Raw genomic sequence first — 23,434 nt, forward strand, 5'->3', positions numbered from 1 at the left:
AAAAATATGTTTTGTTTTTAAATGCCTGGAAAATATGACTTTCTTCCCTTCTCCTCCAGCATTATGTCTCCACTATAATGATTCAGATTCTAGTACGGAAATATTTATTTCTATATCCCACAAAAATGACAATGAGCTTCTAAACCCATCATCTGTTTATGGTTAGACTGTCAGGTCCATATGAAAACAGGAAGCAGGTACATAAAGAATTGGGGGCCTCTCCGACAGAAGGATGGCCATAAAGGCCTGATCCTGCTTCCAGTGAGGTCAATGGTAAAATTCCATGCGTTCAACTGGAATAGAACTGGTCCCATCATGATCACGAAGAGCTAAAGCCTCAGTTAAAGATGGCTGTGATCATCCCCTCACACATTTTTCCCCACCTTAAAAAGAGAAACTTGGGATCTTTTGCAGATAACTTCTGCCAAACCAGCCTACTCCAAGCAACTGGGTGATGGGCAGCCTCCCTCAGTTTCTACGTCTTGCAAGATTAGCATCATACAAGGAATTTAGCAGAATGAGACAAAAGTTGGAGTACATCTGAAAGAACTACTGGGTAGTAGATGCAACCACAAAATTTTAACTGTGTCAAAGTATGCAATGCAGACAGTCTCTGGTGCACTGCAGGGGCTAAAACACTTAGTGCTTAAAACTGAGTCAGAACAAAAAACTTACTTCATTTCTAGGGTCTGGGGCAAGTATCTCCATTTGGGAAACCTTTTTCCTTAGTGCTGACAGTGGCACTACTTGATACATTCAACTTGTTGATAAATGTGAACAGGTCTGTTTTGGTCATTTGTTATAATTAGAATAATCTTAGGTTTGCCACTGTGAAATCTCAAGATACAGCCGTAGTTTTAAAATGGTGATTCCCATAACAGATACTAGCACTTGAACCTGCTTTCATATATATATATATTTGGATTTGAGTCTATCTCCTGTAAAACTGGCAACAGTGTTTGCATAATAGATCATTTTATCAGATGTGTCCCCACATTCTTGAATTTTAGAGCAGGACTGAGCTTTAAATTCTGAGGTTTAGAGCTGTTAAATAATATATGCATGCAAAGTGTTGACAAGCCTAAGCTTTGACGACAGTTCAAACAAAAAGAAAGACCCTCTAAACATATAAATGCAAATAGTTTTAACAAATTCTAAAAGTTTTGATAGAGATTCTTCTGAAAAGTTCTATTTACTTCTACTGGGAACTGCACTAACTAGTCAGTTGTATAATTATTCAGGCTGATTCACCCATCTAAAAATTTTCTTTGAAAAGAAAAAAAATATTATTGCTGTTCTTATAAGCTTGTTCTTTGATCTTAAAAATATGGGCCAGTTGTCTCACTTTCTCCTTTTTGTCTCCTTCACTATATATCATAGAATTAATCAGGATGAACCGCAAGAAATATTTAATTTTTCTAATGAGTTGTAGTTTCTTAAAGTACAAAACCAAATAGAGTTCAGTCCTCAGGATGATCTTAAAAGAAAAAAAAAAAAAAAAAGATGAAGCATTAAGGCTAAAAAGCTAAAATCCAAAGCTAACAGAACCCAAAAGGCTATTCCAGTAGAGGGAAAGTGGGAAGTTTAACAGAAGCGACCAGCGGATGCTCCTATTGGGTGAAAAGAAAAGGAGTACTTGTGGCACCTTAGAGACTAACCAATTTATTTGAGCATGACCTTTCGTGAACTACAGCTCACTTTATCGGATGCATACTGTGGAAACTACAGAAGACATTATATACACAGAGACATGGACCATGTCACGAAAGCTCATGCTCAAATAAATTGGTTAGTCTCTAAGGTGCCACAAGTACTCCTTTTCTTTTTGCGAATACAGACTAACACGGCTGTTACTCTGAATCCTATTGGGTGGCTGATGCTGTGTCTTGTCAAACAATAAGTGGCATACTGGAAAAAGTGATTTTCTTCTTCCAGCTCCACATTGCCACAATGCAGTAATCCTGGAGGTATGAAATAGTCTGCAGATAAAGCCTTCACAAAAGGCAGCTGGCAGGAAATCCCCAAGCTGTGGGAAAGTGTGTCCACAAAACAAAATTCTTCACCTATGCATACCCAGCTATGGTCAAGTTCACATCTGGATTTTAAACAAACAAGCTTATCTTAGTAACCTCTCTCTACTGCTTTTACTGCAGCAGCGTCTGGAATTCACACGACTACAGTAAGCTTACACCAGAACTGGCAGAGTTAAAAACAAGGCTCATAACTGACTTTTATCCAGAAAGCAGCACACAGTCTTTCAGGCATAACATTAGGAAGTTATGGAGCCAACAGAACAAAGACAGGCCAACAAATGAGAGATAAAAGGGATCAGAATACAAGACCCAGGGATATGGAGTGGAGTTACAAAAGCACAGAGGTAACATCCAAGGTTGAAGCTAGCCAGGAGGTGTCTCAGAAAAATAAAAACAGGAGAGTAGAGGGTCAAAGATAAAGCCTTGAGGCTCCTCAGAGCAAAAGATGAGGGATAACATAAAGCCTCCCTCAGGAGATATAATTACAGAGAAGTGTGCTAGAGACACTTTTCATGCTGGCAGCTGAGAGCACCTCTTTTCACAAGGATAAGGTGTGCTGGGTTGAGTTTATAGCTCAAAAGGTAAGTGACTATGATCTATATTTTTCCTGAGACAGGTCGGTTAGTTATAACACAGTCCTTTCACGTTGGAACAGACCCCAAAATTGGATTCTTGGCCCTTTTAGGTGCTATTTCAGCCTTTTTGTAAACACTGGAATCCACTTAATGTACCTGATGAACTTTAATAGAAAGCGAATTATTTTAACCTCTTTGATAAAGTATGTGAGGGTCATGCATGACAACATATCTATTGGGAAGCACAAATTCAACTGTTAAAGAATCTACTGGTGAAATAGATAGTGAGGATAAAAATAAACAACAATGATTAAGGCTGCGAGTCTGTCACTGAGGTCACAGATTCTGTGACTTTCCGGGACCTCCGTGATTTCTGCAGCTGCTGGTGCAGCTGACCCACAGGACAGCCACACCGGCTGCAGCTGGAGCGGTCCCAGGAGCCGCCTGAGCAGCAGCCAGTATGGCTGGCCTCAGGGGCCACTGGAGGAGCAGCGGTCCCCGGGACCACCCTGGAGACCTTCGGAGCATAGGTCCCTGGGGGCCTCAGAGCAGCGGGCGGCTGGGAGCAGTCAGCCCCTGCCATCAGTGCAGGGGCTAGCCATCAAAGCAGTGGTGTCCTGGGCCCCAGGAGCTGCTAAGTTTTAGTCAGGGTATTTATAGTAAAAGTCGTGGACAGGTCACAAGCTGTGAATTTTTGTTTATTGTCCATGACCGGTCCATGACTTTTACTAAAAATACCCGTGACTAAATCTTAGCTTAACTATGATCCTTTGGGGTGAGGGAAAAGAGGGAAGACAGTGAGAACATTTTGAAGAACTTCTGAACTGGTATGAGACCTTACAGAGTTGGATCATCCCTGTACTAAAGTAACAGCCACTGTCTTAGCAGACATTGGGGACTGAACCATGGACTTCTAGAGCTAAAAGGATGAGTCTCTACAGCTTGCATTAAAAATCCAGACTCTCCAACTGTGAGCTGAAACAGACTTGCATCATCTGTGGATTCTTATGTTCTCATGAGCACAGAGGAGGACATACCACTCTCTGACAAGTGCAAAATAAGATACTATTATTCAAAACAAATACATGGAGGACTCTTAACACAATGTTTGACGAGGCCCATTGAAAAAATCCAGTTTGGAGTCCTAGGATTTGCACAAACAAAGCTTTAAACAAGTAGATGAAGTATAAATGCTCTTTGTGGAACATTGTTTTATTATAAGTATGGCCTGGATACCTGCTTAGCAACCCAAATGATCTCTCATGGTCATTCTAGACTGTAGTACACAGATATGTGCAGGAGAATAATCCATTGTATAAGGTTATTGCTTCAATTTTAATCAGCTAGCATTTACACTGGCAAATCACTGATGTGATGCAATGCAATGGGGAACTGTATTGATGTAATGCTGTAGAACATAGAACCCACAATAACCCTCACAGTTTACCTTTGTCTAAGTGGTAGATATAGGTCTCCTGAGTCATTGCAGAGAGTAGATGCAAAACATTAGCGTAAATCCGAACTTTGTCATCACTATTATCCTCCCACGTATAATCCTGGATCACATTGAGTAGTCCTCGCACGAGAAACAACACTCCCTGTTCTGGATGGTCCTACAGAACAACCAAGAGACAGACTAACAATCAGCGAGAGGTTTGAGTTTTTGGTTTTTAAAGTGCAGCAACATCTCTGTAACAGCAAAATACAATAGAATTAAAGCCGTCAGTGACTTTTCTGAAGTGTGCTTCCTAGCAAACCCATTTAAAAACACATTCAAAGAGAAAATTATAACATCTTTTTGACCCATAATAATCAACCTGGTCTAGGCAGCCACAGCAGACAAGCTTCGAAATCCTTTGCTTTCTAATCTGAGGGGGAGGCAAACAAAATTAGCTGTCAACTTCTTAACAGCTGAACTTCCAGAATTACACACTCTAGTTAGATTCTTTTTTTTTACTCTTATTATTTCAGTAAACTACAAAAACAAGTAAATTACTCACGTAATTATGAGTCTTGGAAGAAATATACAATTGGGAAGGCACCAAAGCTACAGAATGGCAATGGCCTTTTAATATTAAAAGAAATAATTATAAGCACGCCAACTTTCAGAAACACTTCATTCTTCTTAACAGCAGTTTCAACACTGCACCAACCTCAAGATGAGCTGGGTGTGACATACCAGCACCTCTAGGATAGCCACATGGTAATAGGAGAGTTCCTCAATGTAGTGAGTGGGGAGGAGAGGACAGCAGGGACAGAATAGAGGCATTGGGGGATGGAAGCAGGGAAAACTATAGTCCCTGAAATCCCTGCCTCTCACTGGAAATCTCTTTCAGCACGGGCAGATCTAAAGGTGGGGCCTGCCCTCCCTTTCATTGGCAATTACTGCCAGAGGCCAGGACACTTCATGCTCCTTCCTGACCATTTTCCCAAGTGTGAGTTTAATTCTGAAGTTACCTCTCTTCAGTGCCACACCTGCAAACGGAAGCACAACACACTGCTGGCTAGCCACTCCTCTCCCTCATTCCATATTCAATACAATGCACTCCCGCAAATGCATGGCTCGAGCAGGGGGACACCAAGGCTTCCGGCAGAGCACAAGGAGCAAACAAAGAAAGTAGCTTGGCCGACAGCACCATGTATATTGCTGCACATGTGGGTAGAGTGGGAAGGGGGAATGAGGGCAGCGGAAAAAGTGGGAGAAAAAAAACCTGTTCCACTGTGGAGGGAAAGAAATTTTTTTTGAGACAATAAGGGAGAGAGAAGGGCCAAAAAAAACCAGTAAGACAAAAGTCATGACATGATACTAGATGGCCCACATTTAAGGTTATAACTTAGTTTCCATTCTGAGCCCAATTTTAACCCAAATGAAGGAATGTCAGCCTCAAAAGCGGTAAGTTAAGTATGGGCCCCAAGGGAGACTTGCTTATTAATAAATGGGTTTTTTATCCTGGTTATGGATAAAAACCATGGGTGGTTTCTATCAGTGTTTAAAGTGCTATCATTTTCATAGTAAAAATGGAACTTCTGAATTTCTTCACTTACATAGGTTTCATCGTTAGGTCTTTATCATTAATTTAAGATTGTTTCTTATCTTTCAGTAATAATTGCTAATGTTTAGAAGGAACTTTCTTATATCTGCATGTAAAATACACCTCTGGGTTAAAACCTGGAAAGGAATGCAATTGTAATGTTTTGTAACAATCTGTCTACTTCTTCAAAAAAGGAAAATTATGTCCACGGGCAGTTCCTAATTATTATTCCCACTTGAAAACACCACCAGTTAAAAAGGATACTGCCTCCAAGGTTGAACTAACTCATAACAATGGACAATAATAGTCAGAGCTTTGCATTGTTTTCCTGTTGCTCTTGTACATCCAGATCCTACAAAAATGTAACATTACAGAGACAACATAAGTGAGGTAATATCTTTCATTGGACGAACTTCTGTTGCTGAAGGAGACAAGCTTTTGAGCTTAAACAGAGCTTTTCAAGTCTACATTATGTTCAGTAGAGACAGCACTTTAGTGAAACAATCTTTTCTGGCAATCTACGAACCCTTGCACCCTTTCCAAGATGACAGTGTCTTCAAAATGGATTTTATTTAGTTCTGTTGTGGGAGCAAAGATGATCCAATGGGGAGAGCACTAGCTTAGCCCTCAGGAGACCTAGGTTCAAGTCCCTGATGTGTGTCACCGATGTCCTGTGCAACCACAGCAAAGCCACTTTATGTCTGTACCTAAGACAGATGAGTATCTACACTAAGTTTAATATTAAAAACAAACAGTTAACTGAGAGAATATATTTGTGTTGTAATTTCATTCTATACCCTGTAAACCACAGAAGAAGGGAAGACAACTTACTATACGTACACAGGGTAATGGATGTGGAAAAAGTCTTTCTAAGGTTGAGCTGCCACATATGATTTTTGCATTACCAAAGAGAACCTGTAGACAATTTCCAATCTGATGTAGTATGAAAGCTTCCCTTTGCAATTCATACATTAACAGATTTAAAGTTAAAAAGTGAATCCTGTTTTTATCAAGTAATCCTGAATAGCTGAAGCCACATGGTAAATATGACACCTTTATGAGTTTACAACTCATGAATGTTAAAAATTTGCTGAATTCCTGAATCATGAACGACTTAACTATGCACACATTTTCCACTAACCTCTTGGCACCAGGAGGCAAGAGTTTTTGAGGCAAAATTCATCAGCTTTTAGCATCAGCTTTTAGGACCACTGAACTATCAGTGCCAAGGAATTAATGGCACAGACTCAATGTTTCACCCATAATGCCAACTATTAAGCAGCTGATTAGCCTTTAAAATGGTGGATGTAAAACAGAATGAAATTAATCTGGAGACAGTCATCTACATAAATCCTACCCACTGTCTGTTAATTTAAGTGTGATGGTTCTGTAATACAGACGTTTAACCAACAGGATGGGCAAAATTAGGTATTATTACTGCTTTCCAAGTTTCCCCTTTCTACTGTGCACTGGGGAAATAACCTAATATGCAGATATACCATATTAGTCTGCAGTTTCCCCAAATTGAATCTCATTTTATTTTCTGCTCATATTTCTAACTGTGCTACAGAAGGTCACTTTTACTTATTTCTTTATACTCACTGATGTTCGCAATATCTCAAGTCATTTTATTGCTTAATAAGGAATGTTCTGTAAATCCCTTAGGCTGAGATAAAGTGCCATGTCAGTACTGTGTGGAAACATGCACTAGGAGAGCACTGAGGATTCTCTTCAGAGACCTTTCAAATGTGATGGATATTCAGTTTTGAACCCATGAAGGACATTTCAACTCAAAGAGTCAATATGCTTCTCTGTAGCACCACCAATAACTATAAACAGCTTTTCTGCAGGCAAAACCTTTCATGTCCATCTTCCCCCACTCCAGCTTCATGAGTAAAGCCAGGACCATCTAACAAAGGTAACAGACGCTGGAAATTCAGACTGGATTGACACCCTATCAGTTCAGGATCAGTTTCACTCACTGAGGCCCTGGTTCCTCATTCTTCATAGCTGGCTTAAATCAAGTACATGGGTGCTGTATCCATGAGTAATGAAGATCTTCATGGTTCAAGTGGCCCCAACCCTTCCTTTTAGAGAGACTGAAGAGAGTGGTATTGAGCAGTTGCTTATCCACACAATGGGCTCTTTTAATGCAGGATGCAGCAGCACTCTCTTCTCATTCCTCCTGCTCAGCATGTACTGGATGTGACACTATCGGGGGGTGAGAGAAATGTAGTTTGGGAGGCAGTACCATCTATATGCAGATGACACTCCGCTTAATGCATCCTTGACACTGCATCAAGAGAGAGTATTTTCCCAAGTACCTGGCTGGATGATGCTGAACAGGTTGAGACTTAGTTCAGATAAAGATTGTTTCAGCCAGCTGGGAGAAACCACCAGAGAGCATGGCAAAATTAGTATCCGACCCCTCCCTCATATTGATGAAACCCACATACCTGTCCCAAAGAAGTTCACCATCTTAGGGTAAAAAGAAAAGGAGTACTAGTGGCACCTTAGAGACTAACCAATTTATTTGAGCATAAGCTTTCGTGAGCTACAGCTCACTTCATCGGATGCATAAAGTGGAAAATACAGTGAGGAGATTTATATACACAGAGAACATGAAACAATGGGTGTTATCGTACACACTGTAAGGAGAGTGATCACTCAAGATGAGCTATTACCAGCAGGAGAGCAGGGGGGGAGGGGGCGAGAGAAAACCTTTTGTAGTGATAATCAAGGTGGGCCATTTCCAGCAGTTAACAGGAACGTCTGAGGAACAGTGGGAGGTGGGGGGGGGGGAATAAACATGGGGAAATAGTTTTACTTTGTGTAATGACACATCCACTCCCAGTCTCTATTCAAGCCTAAGTTAATTGTATCCAGTTTGCAAATTAATTCCAATTCAGCAGTCTCTTGTTGGAGTTTGTTTTTGAAGTCTTTTTGTTGTAATATTGCGACCTTTAGGTCTGTAATCGAGTGACCAGAGAGATTGAAGTGTTCTCCGACTGGTTTATGAATGTTATAATTCTTGACATCTGATTTGTGTCCATTTATTCTTTTACGTAGAGACTGTCCATTTTGACCAATGTACATGGCAGAGGGGCATTGCTGGCACATGTGGCATATATCATATTGGTAGATGTGCAGGTGAATGAGCCTCTGATAGTGTGGCTGATGAAATTAGGCCCTATGATGGTGTCCCTGAATAGATATGTGGACACAGTTGGCAATGGGCTTTGTTGCAAGGATAGGTTCCTGGGTTAGTGGTTCTGTTGTGTGGTATGTGGTTGCTGGTGAGTATTTGCTTCAGCTTGGGGGGCTGTCTGTAGGCAAGGACTGGCCTGTCTCCCAAGATTTGTAAGAGTGATGGGTCGTCCTTCAGGATAGGTTGTCGATCCTTGATGATGCGTTGGAGAGGTTTTAGTTGGGGGCTGAAGGTGATGGCTAGTAGCGTTCTGTTATTATCTTTGTTGGGCCTGTCCTGTAGTAGGTGACTTCTGGGTACTGTTCTGGCTCTGTCAATCTGTTTCTTCACTTCCGCAGGTGGGTACTGTACTTGTAAGAATGCTTGATAGAGATCTTGTAGGTGTTTGTCTCTGTCTGAGGGGTTGGAGCAAATGCGGTTGTATCGTAGAGCTTGGCTGTAGACGATGGATCGTGTGGTGTGGTCAGGGTGAAAGCTGGAGGCATGTAGGTAGGAATAGCGGTCAGTAGGTTTCCGGTATAGGGTGGTGTTTATGTGACCATCGCTTATTAGCACTGTAGTGTCCAGGAAGTGGATCTCTTGTGTGGACTGGTCCAGGCTGAGATTGATGGTGGGATGGAAATTGTTGAAATCATGGTGGAATTCCTCAAGGGCTTCTTTTCCATGGGTCCAGATGATGAAGATGTCATCAATATAACGCAAGTAGAGTAGGGGCATTAGGGGGCGAGAGCTGAGGAAGCGTTGTTCTAAGTCAGCCATAAAAATATTGGCATACTGTGGGGCCATGCGGGCACCCATAGCAGTGCTGCTGATTTGAAGGTATACATTATCCCCAAATGTGAAATAGTTATGGGTGAGGACAAAGTCACAAAGTTCAGCCACCAGGTTTGCCGTGACATTATCGGGGATAGTGTTCCTGATGTCTTGTAGTCCATCTTTGTGTGGAATGTTGGTGTAGAGGGCTTCTACATCCATAGTGGCCAGGATGGTGTTTTCAGAAAGATCACCAATGGATTGTAGTTTCCTCAGGAAGTTAGTGGTGTCTTGAAGATTGCTGGGAGTGTAGGGCCTGAGGAGAGAGTCTACATAACCAGACAATCCTGCTGTCAGGGTGCCAGTGCCTGAGATGATGGGGCGCCCAGGATTTCCAGGTTTATGGATCTTGGTAGTAGATAGAATGCCCCAGGTCGGGGTTCCAGGGGTGTGTCTGTGCTGATTTGTTCTTGTGCTTTTTCAGGGAGTTTCTTGAGCAAATGCTGTAGTTTCTTTTGGTAACCCTCAGTGGGATTAGAGGGTAATGGCTTGTAGAAAGTGGTGTTGGAGAGCTGCCTAGCAGCCTCTTGTTCATATTCCGACCTATTCATGACGACGACAGCACCTCCTTTGTCAGTCTTTTTGCTAATGATGTCAGAGTTGTTTCTGAGGCTGTGGATGGCATTGTGTTCTGCACAGCTGAGGTTATGGGGCAAGTGATGCTGCTTTTCCACAATTTCAGCCCGTGCACGTCAGCGGAAGCACTCTATGTAGAAGTCCAGTCTGTTGTTTCGACCTTCAGGAGGAGTCCACCTCGAACCCTTCTTTTTGTAGTGTTGGTAGGAAGGTCTCTGTGGATTAGTATGTTGTTCAGAGGTGTGCTGGAAATATTCCTTGAGTCGGAGACATCGAAAATAGGATTCTAGGTCACCACAGAACTGTATCATGTTCGTGGGGGTGGAGGGGCAGAAGGAGAGGCCCCGAGATAGCCCAGCAGAAGAATCTGTCCTAAGAGTTGGATAGATTGACAATATTGCTGGGTGGGTTAAGGGAACCATTGCTGTGGCCTCTTGTGGCATGTAGTAGTTTAGATAGTTTAGTGTCCTTTTTCTTCTGTAGAGAAGCAAAGTGTGTGTTGTAAATCGCTTGTCTAGTTTTTGTAAAGTCCAGGCACAAGGAAGTTTGTGTGGAAGGTTGGTTTTTTATGAGAATATCCAGTTTTGAGAGCTCATTCTTAATCTTTCCCTGTTTGCTGTAGAGGATGTTGATCACGTGGTTCCGCAGTTTCTTTGAGAGCATGTGGCACAAGCTGTCAGCATAGTCTGTATGGTATGTAGATTGTAATGGATTTTTTATCTTCAGTCCTTTTGGTACGATGTCCACCTGTTCGCATTTGGAAAGGAAGATGATGTCTGTCTGTATCTGTACGAGTTTTTGAAGTTGATAGACTTCCACTCCATACGGCTAAATGCAGTGCCTTGCATAATGACAGGTTTCAGAGTAGCAGCCGTGTTAGTCTGATCCTTCCTTGTTTCAAGTGGCTCATGAGGTACGAAGTGCCTCCTGCCCTACCCCCCTACTTGCTCTGGGTAGGATGTTCACAGCTATTTTTCTCTGATTATACTGATTCAGACGTGGGCCATGACTCCATTATCCATGGCTTTGTCAGTTCCCGATTAGATCATTGTACCCACCCACCTTTGAAGTCCACTCAAACGACAGGCACAGAATGCAGCGGCGCATCTGCTTAGCAACTTTATCAACAGAGAGCGTATTTCACCAGTGCACCAGACTCCAGTGGCTCATTGTTCAATTCCAGATACAATTCAAGGGGGTGATAGTGATCTGCACACACTTACACGCTCTGGATCTAGCGATCTGAAAAAACCTCTCCTCTTGCAGTTAAGATCAGCTGGGCATTCAAGCTAGCGGTCCCCACATCTGAATGTCTGGGGGTTTCAGTAGTCTCCAATTCAAATGCACTTCCACTGTCAATCTGATGGAGTCAGAGTCTGTTCACAGGCTTTTGCCTTTGAAGAATGGGGTGCAGTATGATGAAATTACAGGATTAGGGTTTTATGCTGAATGTGCTCAAGTAACATTGGACACTGTGTTTCAACTACCTTTCATATGCTTTGATATATAAAAACAGAAGTATTTTTTATTGTAATTTAAAAATAAATAACGGACACAGTATTTATAATAAAACATGTAAGAAATGTTCAGTTTAAAACAAGGTCTGGTCTATAAGCAGACAAGCTAAAATATCAATAGCCACCTTTAACTTTAGGGATTAAATGTTTCACACTGCAATTCATGCTAAAGTTACTTACTGGCACAATTAATAAAGTGGAAAAGAAGTTACAGAAGAATTCCAGGAGGAAGGGTTCAGAGGGACGCATCTTCCCATCTATATTGATCATCTTTGGCACTTCAGGAACCAGGCTCACGGCAGCTTTGAAAAAAGCATCAGCTACGAAAAACAACATTAAAATAGTTACAATATCACCATAGCAGTTGAATTTACAAACATGCCTATGAGCTAAAGATTGTTTAGAGTGTCTGTTATAATTAACTATCAGACAGGTAGCCGTGTTAGTCTGTATCTACAAAAACAATTATAACTTTTTGTTATACTTAAATGTCACAAGGGGAGTGACCAACTTCTGCTGGGGAGACAGACAAGCTTTCGAGCTACATAGAGCTCTTCCTGAGGTCCTCTTCCTCTGAATATCTTTTCCCAGTCCTGAGAAAGAGCTCAATGTAGCTCGAAAGCTTCTCTCTCTCACAAATGGAAGCAGGTCCAATAAAAGATATTACTTCACTCATCTTGTCTCTCTAAAACCCTGGAACCAACACGGCTACAACAATACTGTATGTAATTAAATGTCTCAGTTGTTCTCAAGTAAAATTTTCAAAAACACCCAAGTGATTTTCCAAAAGAGCCTAAGAGGCTTTAAAATGTTATCCTTAGTTTCCACTTTACCTAAACTAGCAGAGTACCGGATTAAAAAGGATAGACTCTCCAGTTCAAATCCAGCCATAATACAGTACACAATTTATAAATATTTTCAGCCTTCTCTTATATTCAATGCTGTTTTAGCCTGGAGATAAGTGGACTGAATGATCTAATAAGAAGTTATTTCTATCTCTAACTTCTGTGATTTACAGAGGCCAATGAAAATCAGAGATGGTAAATGCAGTTGTTATAATATGCTTAAATGTTTACATTCTTTAATTAAAACAGGATTATGAAACAAAAAGTAGTACCAGAGGTGCTGCCAGTTACTAAGATCTGAGGACTCCTCTGAACAATCATACTACAGGAATTCTTTAGATTTGCTTCTACTTGTTTCCATGAGTTTGAAGATGGACCCATTAATGGTATAGTAAAGCACAGTTAGGAATAAACTGCACCGTAATCCCAAATAAAATGAACTAGAATTTCTACTCTTCAATTACATTTCTAAAAAGTACTGAAAAGACAGTATTCCTAACTTCCACTTCGAAGTTCTTTTGTAACAGTATTTGCTGGGGTGTTCTAGCAAGCAGTAATTACCTAACACCATCTTTTTGGCCCCAAAGTAGTTAAGCACATGTTTAAGTCCCATTGAAGTCAATTATCCAAGGACCTCAAAGCACTTTTCAAAATTGGTGCTATCCCCGTCTCGATTTTATAGATGGGGAAACTGAGGCTCCTAAGTGCCTAAATCCCTTCTGAAAATGAGATTTAGGCACAGCAATTCCTAAATATCTTTAAAAATCTGGGCCCTAGTGATTTGTGCTAGGCCAGAAAGACAGTCAACAGCAGAGTGAGAATCTGAACCCAGGTCTATTGATTCCTAGTGAAGGAGAAGAGCAGATACTCAGGGAGAAAGGATGGAAAAATTTCATAACCCAGAGATGCCACTGATATCATGTATTGTCGTTTCCAGGACAGAAACTTGCTCCGGAAAAATTAACTTGGACACATGAGGCTCTAAGCAAATTTGCTAAATATAGAACCATATGATATCAAAACTAAGTTTGTGAGAAATACCAATGAAACATTTGCTTTAGAAAAATTGCTGTTCTTATGACTCGTTTCTTTCCAGCATACACTTGTATGACCTTCCGAACTTTTCATTGTTCAGACCACATGCTTCCTTTTTAGCTTGCGTATTTATTTCAAGGGGATGTTTTTATTTGTTTTGAAGATCTATTAATTCACACAGTTGGCCCAATGGGAGATAAGTAATCTCTCTCAGAATGTTATTGAGAGACAGAAAGCAGGAGCAGATGTTCATTTTAGAACAAACAGATGAATTGCTATCATTTCCGCAGTTGTCCTGTCCCTAAAAAATGCACATACCCCAAATTATCAAATGGCGTTGTGAGAATCTGTGTAGTATTTCTCTAACTTCCACAAATAAAATAAGAAATCTTGCAGACCAAGTCTGCTTGGTTTACTCTCTCTCCTTTCCTTTAGAAAGAAAAAATGGTCTGGGAGCAAATCTTCCCAAACAATATTTAGACTAGCACCAAAATACACATCTCACCACTCTGACCCTGGATAGCTGCAGTTTGAGTGGATTTACTCTCAATGTTCTACTATTTCAGAGAACAAGAGCCTTCTCCCTATAGAATGGCCATAACAAGCAACTATCTCCTGGTTGAGTTTCCTAGATCAGGGGTGGGAAACCTTTTGGCCCGAGGGCCAAATATGGATATGGAAATTTTATGGCGGGCCATGAATGCTCATGAAATTGGGGGTTGGGGTGCGGGAGACGGTGAGGGCTGCAGGGTGGGGCCAGAAATGAGGAGTTCAGGGTGTGGGAGGGGGCACTGGACTGGGGCAGGAGGTTGGGGTGCAGGAGGATGCTCTGGGCTAGGACCGAGGGGCTGAGAGGGCAGGAGGGGGATCAGGGCTAGGGCAGGGGGTTGGGGTGAAGGAGAGGGTTGGGGTGCAGTCTTCAGGCAGTGCTTACCTCAAGCAGCTCCTGGAAGCCAGGCGGTTCTGTGCGCTGCCCCGTCCGCAGGTGCTGCCCCTGCAGCTCCCATTGGCCTTGGTTCCCGGCCAATGGGAGCTGCGGGGGCAGTGCCTGGGGTGGGGACAGCTTGTGGAGCCCCCTGGCTGCCCCTATACCTAGGATTCGGAGGGGGAATATGCCGCTTCTTCTGGGAGCCACACGGAGCCATGGACCCCACTCCCCGGAGGGAGCTTGAGGGCCGGATTAAAACGTCTGAAGGACTGGATATGGCCCCCGGGCCGTAGTTTGCCCACCCCTGCTTTAGATACTGATTGTCTTATTGGAGTGTCTGGTAAGGACAGGAAGCCCATCTCCATTCTCAGAAAGATACTCCTTAGAGTGACAATATGCTATTTTATCCCTATCGCATTCGAGCTCTTCTTTGCAGAACTAATAGTCTTTGTTTAAAGACAAAAATGATAATGTTTCTAAAAATAGAAAACTGCTATGGAAGGGCTGAACTACGTGATTAATACAGAATACAGAGATGGCTTCCTTTTTTCTTGCCTAGTTTCTTGTGCAGTTTGCTTGGCCACTTTTTAAAACCCTATGTTCCTTACTGGCTCAACATTTTTAGGGAAATGCTCAAACAGTTGGGTTATTTGTTTGTTTTTTGTTGTGGGAGGAGGAAGAAGAGGAATGAGAAAGGGGGGAAAGCAATCAGTTTCCTCCATTTCCCATCTCCCACCCAGAAAGCTCCAACTATATTTAGACCTTCCATCATACCCCTATTTAAAAAGAAGCTTGTACAATATTTTATTTCTGCTGCTCCCAGGCTCAGCACAGTGACAGGTGAGATAGCATCATTTGTAACCATCTGTTCCTAAACTGGTCTGTCCATATTACGGATTATAAAATGGTTGTTTAATTTGAACACTAAGTTTACACTTCTCCAAGGCAAATTTGCTTTACAGGGAGCAGGAGTTAAATCATTGTCCAGAACATCTTAAAAAGTTGCAATTTATGAAATCAATCAGCTGAGACACAGAATATTCCCATTATTGCAGGAAAAAATAAAAGTCCTCAGAAAATCAATTGTTCTTAAAACTACTCTGCTTTTTTTCCTTTATAGAGAGCTAGTTGAACTATATGAGTTTTAAGGAAGGAACATTGAGTGTTCAGTTTGGAGTAAGATTAGGGTAAACAGTATGAAATCATGGAAATGCTAATTATTCCCTTAAACATGAAATAAGTGTCAATATATACATTTGAATATAAATTACCATAATTATGAAGCTATGGAATTGGACACGCCTCATCTTTACAGCTAATTTATAAAGCATCTTATTGTGCAATTGCTTCGAAGTAGAGTTTAAGGGATGCACCAACCCCTTTGACTTATCACAGATACGCAGGAAGGCATAAGAAGATGATGATGTGCTCCAGTTTAGAGGAAATGGGCTCCATACTGCTCTGTTCCATGCAACATCAGTTTCTTAGCTTCTATTCTGATCCTGTTTGTTTTAACCCTGTTAATAAAAATATGCAGAAGCTCCTTCTGTTTGAAAAAGTTTCTCACATTAGCCAGGAGTTTAATTCTGCTCCTAAAGTGAGCCACTGCTAAGGGTAGATGAGGGTAGAGCAGAGTGCTCATTACAACAAATCATCATGATGAAGTCTTCCTAGGCTGTAGTTAATATCTTGTGCACTGCACTGAACACAACATATTTCATGCTTCGCTGAATTTGTCCTTCCACAGCAGCTCCTTCATTCCGGTTGACCACAATCTATAAATCCTTCCCCCTGCACATATGTAGTGACCTTCAGGCTGAAGAGAACTAATGGCCTGCTCTAAGATTGAGTACTTTTGACAATATTTCACTGCAGAAAAGCAAGCGAAATTCCTTTGTGGATGTTTTCTTTTAACAATATCAGTGTGATGGTAAAAAAGCTTGTAATTTGTAAGGGTGTGTAAAGTAATTGTGACAGTGAGTTTCCATCTATTTGCAATTCTATTTTTTGTATCCATGATAGGCTGGATATAAAATCTCAGGCTGGCCAAAAACAGTCTGAGAATTGAGGCCACTGGAGATGAAAAAATAATTCACAACTCAAGTCTCATCTAAGGAGAGACGGAGAGTATGAGGTTTGCCTATCTAGTGATATATTAACAAATATAAACTATATTTAGTGATCATTAAGATTGCATCAGGACACACATGCGTCCACCCAAAATAATAAAAGCAGGGGAATCAGTAGTTAAAAGACTCCTCCATTTTTGCCACCTTAATTTTTCCTACAACACTGTCAATAACACACCAACACCTCAAAGGCTTTTGCTTTGATCTCCAATGGATATTGAAAAGCAATTCATTCCTCAAACTTTATCAACCTTGTGCACTAATGTAAAAGTTTAACAGCAACCTCACACGCTCTTGCATCAACATATTGGCACATCTGACTATCATATGCTTTAAGTATGCGGGAAGTTAAGCTCCTTTAACACAGCTCAGGAAATGAGGAAGGTTTTGTAACAGCCCTGAACGTTACACCTCTGTAATGTGTTTTACCTTTATGTTACTCTTTCACACTCTGATCCTTAACTTCATCCTAATGTAGTTTTGTGTCTAAGAATTACAAAGAGCTCCTTTCAGACAGGGTGGAGGATGAAAAAACGGAATATTTGGTAAACTGGAACATATAATGGGAATTATTTTTAGGTAGAAATGTAATAAGGTGGATGAAGCCTGTTTCGATGCTAGTTGTACAAGGGATTTGATTATAAATATGGGTTTCTAACAAGGACTTGAAACGACAAAACAAAAAGCTCACACAGGTGTAAGTGGAAGACGCACTGAATCATGAGGAAGATCCTGGAACTTACTCCTACCAAGAACAATACAGGCCATTTCCAGGATGCCAGATTTTTAAACCTTTATAATTAGTTGAAAGTCACTCCAAGATTCAGCCTGACTAGCACTAGCTGGATGTTGCATAGTCTCTAAACTGGTCGTGATATACAGTGGGGCAGAAATACCAGCTTCGGCATGCTTATAAAGGCACAGGCAGAGAGAGATCAATCGCTCAAGAGGTACTGAAAAACCACTAACTGATCCTTGAAAGAACAGGAAAAAAGTCCAATGATCAGAAGGAATATCCACCTCTAGAGACTTCAGTTAACTGTAATTCTCCACCACCATCACAACAGTAATTTTTCCCAAGTAAAGAGAGCCTTGTATATCAGTAATCCTCTTTCACACATGCTTTGTCGCCCTATTGGGACAACGGTGCTTAGAAAGAGAAGAAGGGAATCAAAGGACAGGGAGCCCCAAGTTTTAATCCTAACCTTAACTTCCATGATGGCCTTACGCCCCCAACCTCTCTGCTTCAGCTTCTTCATATGTGAATTGGGGAGAATACATATTCATCCCACATCTCCGAAGGCCATGGAAGATCTAAAAACCTGTAAGTGCTAATTAATTATTACTCTTAATAAGAAAGCCTATTTTAATGCTACAGGGGAAAACACTTCAGGCCATAAAGTCTTTTCAACAAAGCTACTTGTTATTAAAACAGTTTCACACCTTGGCACATTTACTGCTTGGCTTAGCTATAAAATATTGATGCAGAAGCAACTTTCTCTAAGGAAAAAAATGTTATCAGTTTAGGGCACTTCACAGCCTCCATTTATCTGAACTGCGGTGAGCTTGAAAACTTTGCAGTTCACTAGGGAAACTGCTTTTTCATGTTTCCATCTCAATTTAAACTGCAGAAAACCAGACCTTTTAGATCAACCTCAGTAATATGCACTTTTGAACTCTTGATTTAGATGTGCCTAACAAAATTAAGAACTTGGAGTAAAATTGGAAGACCTCCCCACCACCACATGCAATATCCCCTTTTCTCAATCCCTTAGTGAAATTAGTCAGACATAACAGCTTGAATTGGTTGGGTTGCTCAATTCACACATATTATGCCTAAAGCTAAACAAGAATTTAGCAGCTTTAGGGATAAAAATCTCACTCAACCCTATACTGTCTGAAAATTGTTTCATCATCACCCACTCACTGAATGGTAAGAGACCTATGGTTAAGAATCATGCTGTCCATTTTTCAGGAGGCTAGAGCATCATCTCCATGTGGGGGGAGAGAGGGAGGGAGAGAGAGTCTAGTTAATCTCAGTTTGGTCCAAAGCGCTACCCATGACAAGAAGCATGTCTGATAAGGATTTGTTATTCGGTTTTGGTAACGTGCCACTATAGAGAAGTGTTAGGTCAGTCAGTTAAGGTACCTGGGGTATGTACACCCCCTCCAAGTCAGTATTCTGCTTACTAAAGTGACATCTGGAGGCTCCACAGAAAACATACGATAGGTATTTAGATGATCATCTTCTTGGTGCAGAGTTTTAATTAAAGCATCCATTCCATTTGAGTACCCTCCAGGGGGACACTGGGGTACTACCTACAAACTTGGTAGATTGCACAGGCCAAAGAAGGTTGGGAGGATTATAAACTCTTAAATAGAATGAATGGTGTGCTCAGCCATACCCTGTTTGGCTGGACTTCTTGCGCTTCTCCTTCCACACAAACTGCTGTGTTCCTGGGGCCTAAGTCAGCAAGAAGTATAACTTTTTTAGCTCAGGCCTTTGTGAGTTTTGGAGGGAAACAGGCTAATCCATAGTTCTCTTTCTCATCAACTCAAGAAGATCCATGTCAGGTCCTGAAAGCAGAAGACTTCACCTTGAACTGTTGTACTGGTGGGAGTCTTTTCCCCCCCACCATATTGCCACTTGCTACACAGCCCCTTCTAGACTTTGGCTACAGATCTCCATGCTACAGGAAGCAGGAGGAGAGCAGTAAAAGTAAAGGCATAAGGAAAGCTCAATAGAAGGTAAAGAGCTGAGAGAAGAAATGCTGGAATTTCCTGAAAGAAATAGCTACTGATAACACTGGAGCTCAGAGGCTACCTTGTATTGCTACTATGAAGGCAGATACTTCTGCAGTTTCCACGGTATGCATCTGATGAAGTGAGCTGTAGCTCACGAAAGCTCATGCTCAGATAAATTGGTTAGTCTCTAAGGTGCCACAAGTACTCCTTTTCTTTTTGCAAAGACAGACTAACATGGCTGTTACTCTGAAACTTCTAAGCACAGAATCAGTGGCCTTTGCCCAACCCGTCCCAATAACTCTAGCTGCCTCTATCAATGCAGGAAAAGGCCCACAAGAGCATTAATGGACATTGTAAAGGTAGTGATAATGTCTATTTGCTTACAGACTGCATGATTGTTTAGATGTCTCCCTGTGCAGTCTGCAGTAGAAATGCTGCAGCACTTCCTCTGCATAACAGAAACTACTCTCCACCAAATGTGCTGGAAACTAAGCTTCTAACACACATTAAGATTTAATGACTCTCAAGCAGCTCTTACTTCCATTCTCCAAGGCACACAAGGAATTTCATCACTCCAGATTCTCCACTGCTCTGAATCCAATGCGCAAAAAATTCTGACTAAAAATCTAAACACCCACATGGTATTTACTGAATTGGTTTCTGAAAACTGCCTTTTATAGCTTGGCCACAAGAATTCTTTGCGCCAATTTGACCCATTAGCATTGTCCTGGAAAACACTAAGCAGTGTAATCTAGGGACAAGCAGGCCATATATTTTCAAAAATAACCATTATAGCTCAGTGTGAATATGCCAAGAAACTACCACATGGGTGATCACATACATGGATGACGAAACTGCAGGCTTCATGTCAAATGCAGATGGAGTTCAACAATACAGGCCTTACTCACCTTCATTAGTGAGGCACTGGCTCATCAAGAGACTTCAGGTCCCAGCAGGCAATGCTCTATCTCAGGGGTGAGCAAACTACGACCTGCAGGCCGGATCCGGCCCGCGAGCTGCACCACACAGCTCGGCACCGCTCCAGCCGGGACGCTGGGTCAGGACCACACCACGCGGCTTGGCCCCACTCCGGCTGGGGCACTGGGTCGGGGGCCGCACCACATGGCTCCTGGAAGCTCCGGCATGGCCCCGCTCCAGCTCAAATGGGAGCTGCAGGGACAGTGCCTGCAGATGGGGCAGCATGCAGAGCTGCCTGGCTGTGCCTCCATGTAGGAGCTGGAGAAGGGACATGGCACAGCTTCCGGGAGCCACTTAAGGTAAGCGCCAGTTGGAGTCTGCACCCCCTGAACCTCTCCCCACGCTCCAACCCTCTGCCCCAGCCCTGATCTCCATCCCTCTCTTCAAACCCCTCGATCCCACTTCCTGCACACTCCTGCACCCCAAATCTCTCATCCCCAGCCCCACCCCAGAGCCTGCACCCCCTCCCACACCCCAATCCCAATTTTGTGAGCATTCATGGCTTGCCATACATTTCTATTCCCCGATGTGGCCCTCAGGCCAAAAAGTTTGCCTGCTCCTGCTCTATCTTGATGCAAGCAGCAGTTATACAGATTAAAGTGGAGTAATTCCATGCTGGGACCAGTAGACTTTTTGGTTCTGAATCTCTGAGGATGAAGGCAGCTGCAAACTGCATCTTCATAGGCAAAGTAGGTATAACTTGCCAGTTCTGAATAACTTAGCTAAGCAGTGAAGTGTTGTCAAGAGTATTGAAGGAGACTATCAAAAAGCAGATTAAGATAATTTTTACTCCTTTCTCCATATTTCATATTAATTCATAGTTTACAGAAAGCAGATGCTTTCCAGCGACTGATAAAAATAAATCCAGCAACTATCAATTTGATTGTACAATTAAATGCAAGTGACAATCAGGTAACAGCTAAATTCTATTTTCATGCAGAGACATTAACAAAAATCCTCAACCTTCAGAAAAACACATAGAGTCTTCAAAATGCCTGCATCTGTAGCATCAACATGTAGTCTACCAGATCAATAACATGTTATCCTAGAGTTATGACTCTCCCTCCAATTTTGTGTCGAGCCAAACCAGATCAGCAAGAGCTAAATCGCAGATATTCAGTGCTGCAAGATTTCACTTTGAGCTCAGAGCTACTACTAAGTGTATTTTATTAAACACATACAGTATTCCATACAGTGTCAGCTATTTGAGTGAATCAGCATCAATCTGGCATTGATTCAAGTAAGGAACTAGCTTTAAATTTGTTGCTATGCATTAATCAGTACTAGTTGTGTATATATTTGAGCTTGCTGTGTTTTCTCTTGAGATACATATCCTGCCCCAATCCTGTCCCTGTCGAAATCAGCATCACCAATATTTACTTCATGGGAAGCATTATCTGGCTTTAAGAGACAAAGTAGCTGGCTGAAATAGCATACAGAGGAAGCATAAAGCCTGAAAGTAATGGAAGACTGAAAGGATCAGTAAGGAAAGCTACCTCTTGGAAGTCAGAAACAGTAGGGAAAAAGTGAGAACTGCCAAAAGCCAAGGAGAGTTGGACATTGCAAAGAAAATTAAAACCAATAGTAAAAGGTTCTATAATCATATAAATAAAAAGAAAACAAGGAAAGAAAAGTGAAACCACTAAGCACAGAGTATGCGTTGGAGACTAAAGATAATCTAGGAATGGCCCAAAACCTAAATGAATACTTTGCCTCAGTCTTTAATAAAAGTAATGAGGAGCTTAGAGGTAGTGGCAGGGAAGCAAACAGAATCTATGGGTATGTCTACACTACGAAATTAGGTCGAATTTATAGAAGTCGGTTTTTTAGAAATTGGTTTATATATTCGAGTATGTGTGTCCCCACAGAAAATGCTCTAAGTGCATTAAGTGCATTAACTCGGCGGAGCGCTTCCACAGTACCGAGGCAAGCGTCGACTTCCGGAGCGTTGCACTGTGGGTAGCTATCCCACAGTTCCCGCAGTCTCCGCTGCCCATTGGAATTCTGGGTTGAGATCCCAATGCCTGATGGGGCTAAAACATTGTCGCGGGTGGTTCTGGGTACATATCGTCAGGCCCCCGTTCCCTCCCTCCCCCCGTGAAAGCAAGGGCAGACAATCATTTCGCGCCTTTTTTCCTGAGTTACCTGTGCAGACGCCATACCACGGCAAGCATGGAGCCCGCTCAGGTAACCGTCACCCTATGTCTCCTGGGTGCTGGCAGACGCGGTACGGCATTGCTACACAGTAGCAGCAACCCCTTGCCTTGTGGCAGCAGACGGTACAGTACGACTGGTAGCCGTCATCGTCATGTCTGAGGTGCTCCTGGTCGCCTCTGTGAGGTCGATCAGGAGCACCTGGGCAGACATGGGCGCAGGGACTAAATTTGGAGTGACTTGAGCAGGTCATTCTCTTTAGTCCTGCAGTCAGTCCTATTGAACCGTCTTATGGTGAGCGGGCAGGCGATACGGACTGCTAGCAGTCGTACTGTACCATCTTCTGCCGAGCAGCCATGAGATGTGGATGGCATGCAGTCCTTCTGCACCGTCTGCTGCCAGCCAAAGATGTAAAAGATAGATGGAGTGGATCAAAACAAGAAATAGACCAGATTTGTTTTGTACTCATTTGCTTCCCCCCCTCCCCTGTCTAGGGGACTCATTCTTCTAGATCACACTGCAGTCGCTTACAGAGAAGGTGCAGCGAGGTAAATCTAGCCATGTATCAATCAGAGGCCAGGCTAACCTTCTTGTTCCAATAAGGACAATAACTTAGGTGCACCATTTCTTATTGGAACCCTCCGTGAAGTCCTGCCTGAAATAGTCCTTGATGTAAAGCCACCCCCTTTGTTGATTTTAGCTCCCTGAAGCCAACCCTGTAAGTGCCCCTCCCAGCATCAGAGCAATGGCAAACAATCGGGCATCTGAGAGTGCTGTCCAGAGCACTCACAATGGAGCACTCTGATGGGGCTAAAACATTGTCGCGGGTGGTTCTGGGTACGTGTCGTCAGGCCCCCGTTCCCTCC

At 42.2% G+C, this 23,434-nt stretch overlaps 1 protein-coding gene across 4 annotated transcripts in view; it reads right to left on the reverse strand.

The window, feature by feature from the left end:
* The window catches only part of VPS35L (VPS35 endosomal protein sorting factor like), a 120,265-nt gene that overhangs the window by 19,431 nt on the left and 77,400 nt on the right, over window positions 1-23,434 (reverse strand). For all 4 annotated transcript variants that reach the window (XM_073362283.1, XM_073362284.1, XM_073362282.1 and 1 more), the window contains 2 exons: window positions 11,935-12,074; window positions 4,056-4,221 (listed from right to left, as the gene is read on the reverse strand). In XM_073362283.1, coding sequence (XP_073218384.1) covers window positions 4,056-4,221; window positions 11,935-12,074 — 306 coding nt within the window. The remainder of the gene's footprint in view (window positions 1-4,055; window positions 4,222-11,934; window positions 12,075-23,434) is intronic.

Source organism: Lepidochelys kempii, chromosome 10 (genome assembly GCF_965140265.1).
Source record: "Lepidochelys kempii isolate rLepKem1 chromosome 10, rLepKem1.hap2, whole genome shotgun sequence".
Taxonomy (NCBI): Eukaryota; Metazoa; Chordata; order Testudines; family Cheloniidae; genus Lepidochelys; species Lepidochelys kempii.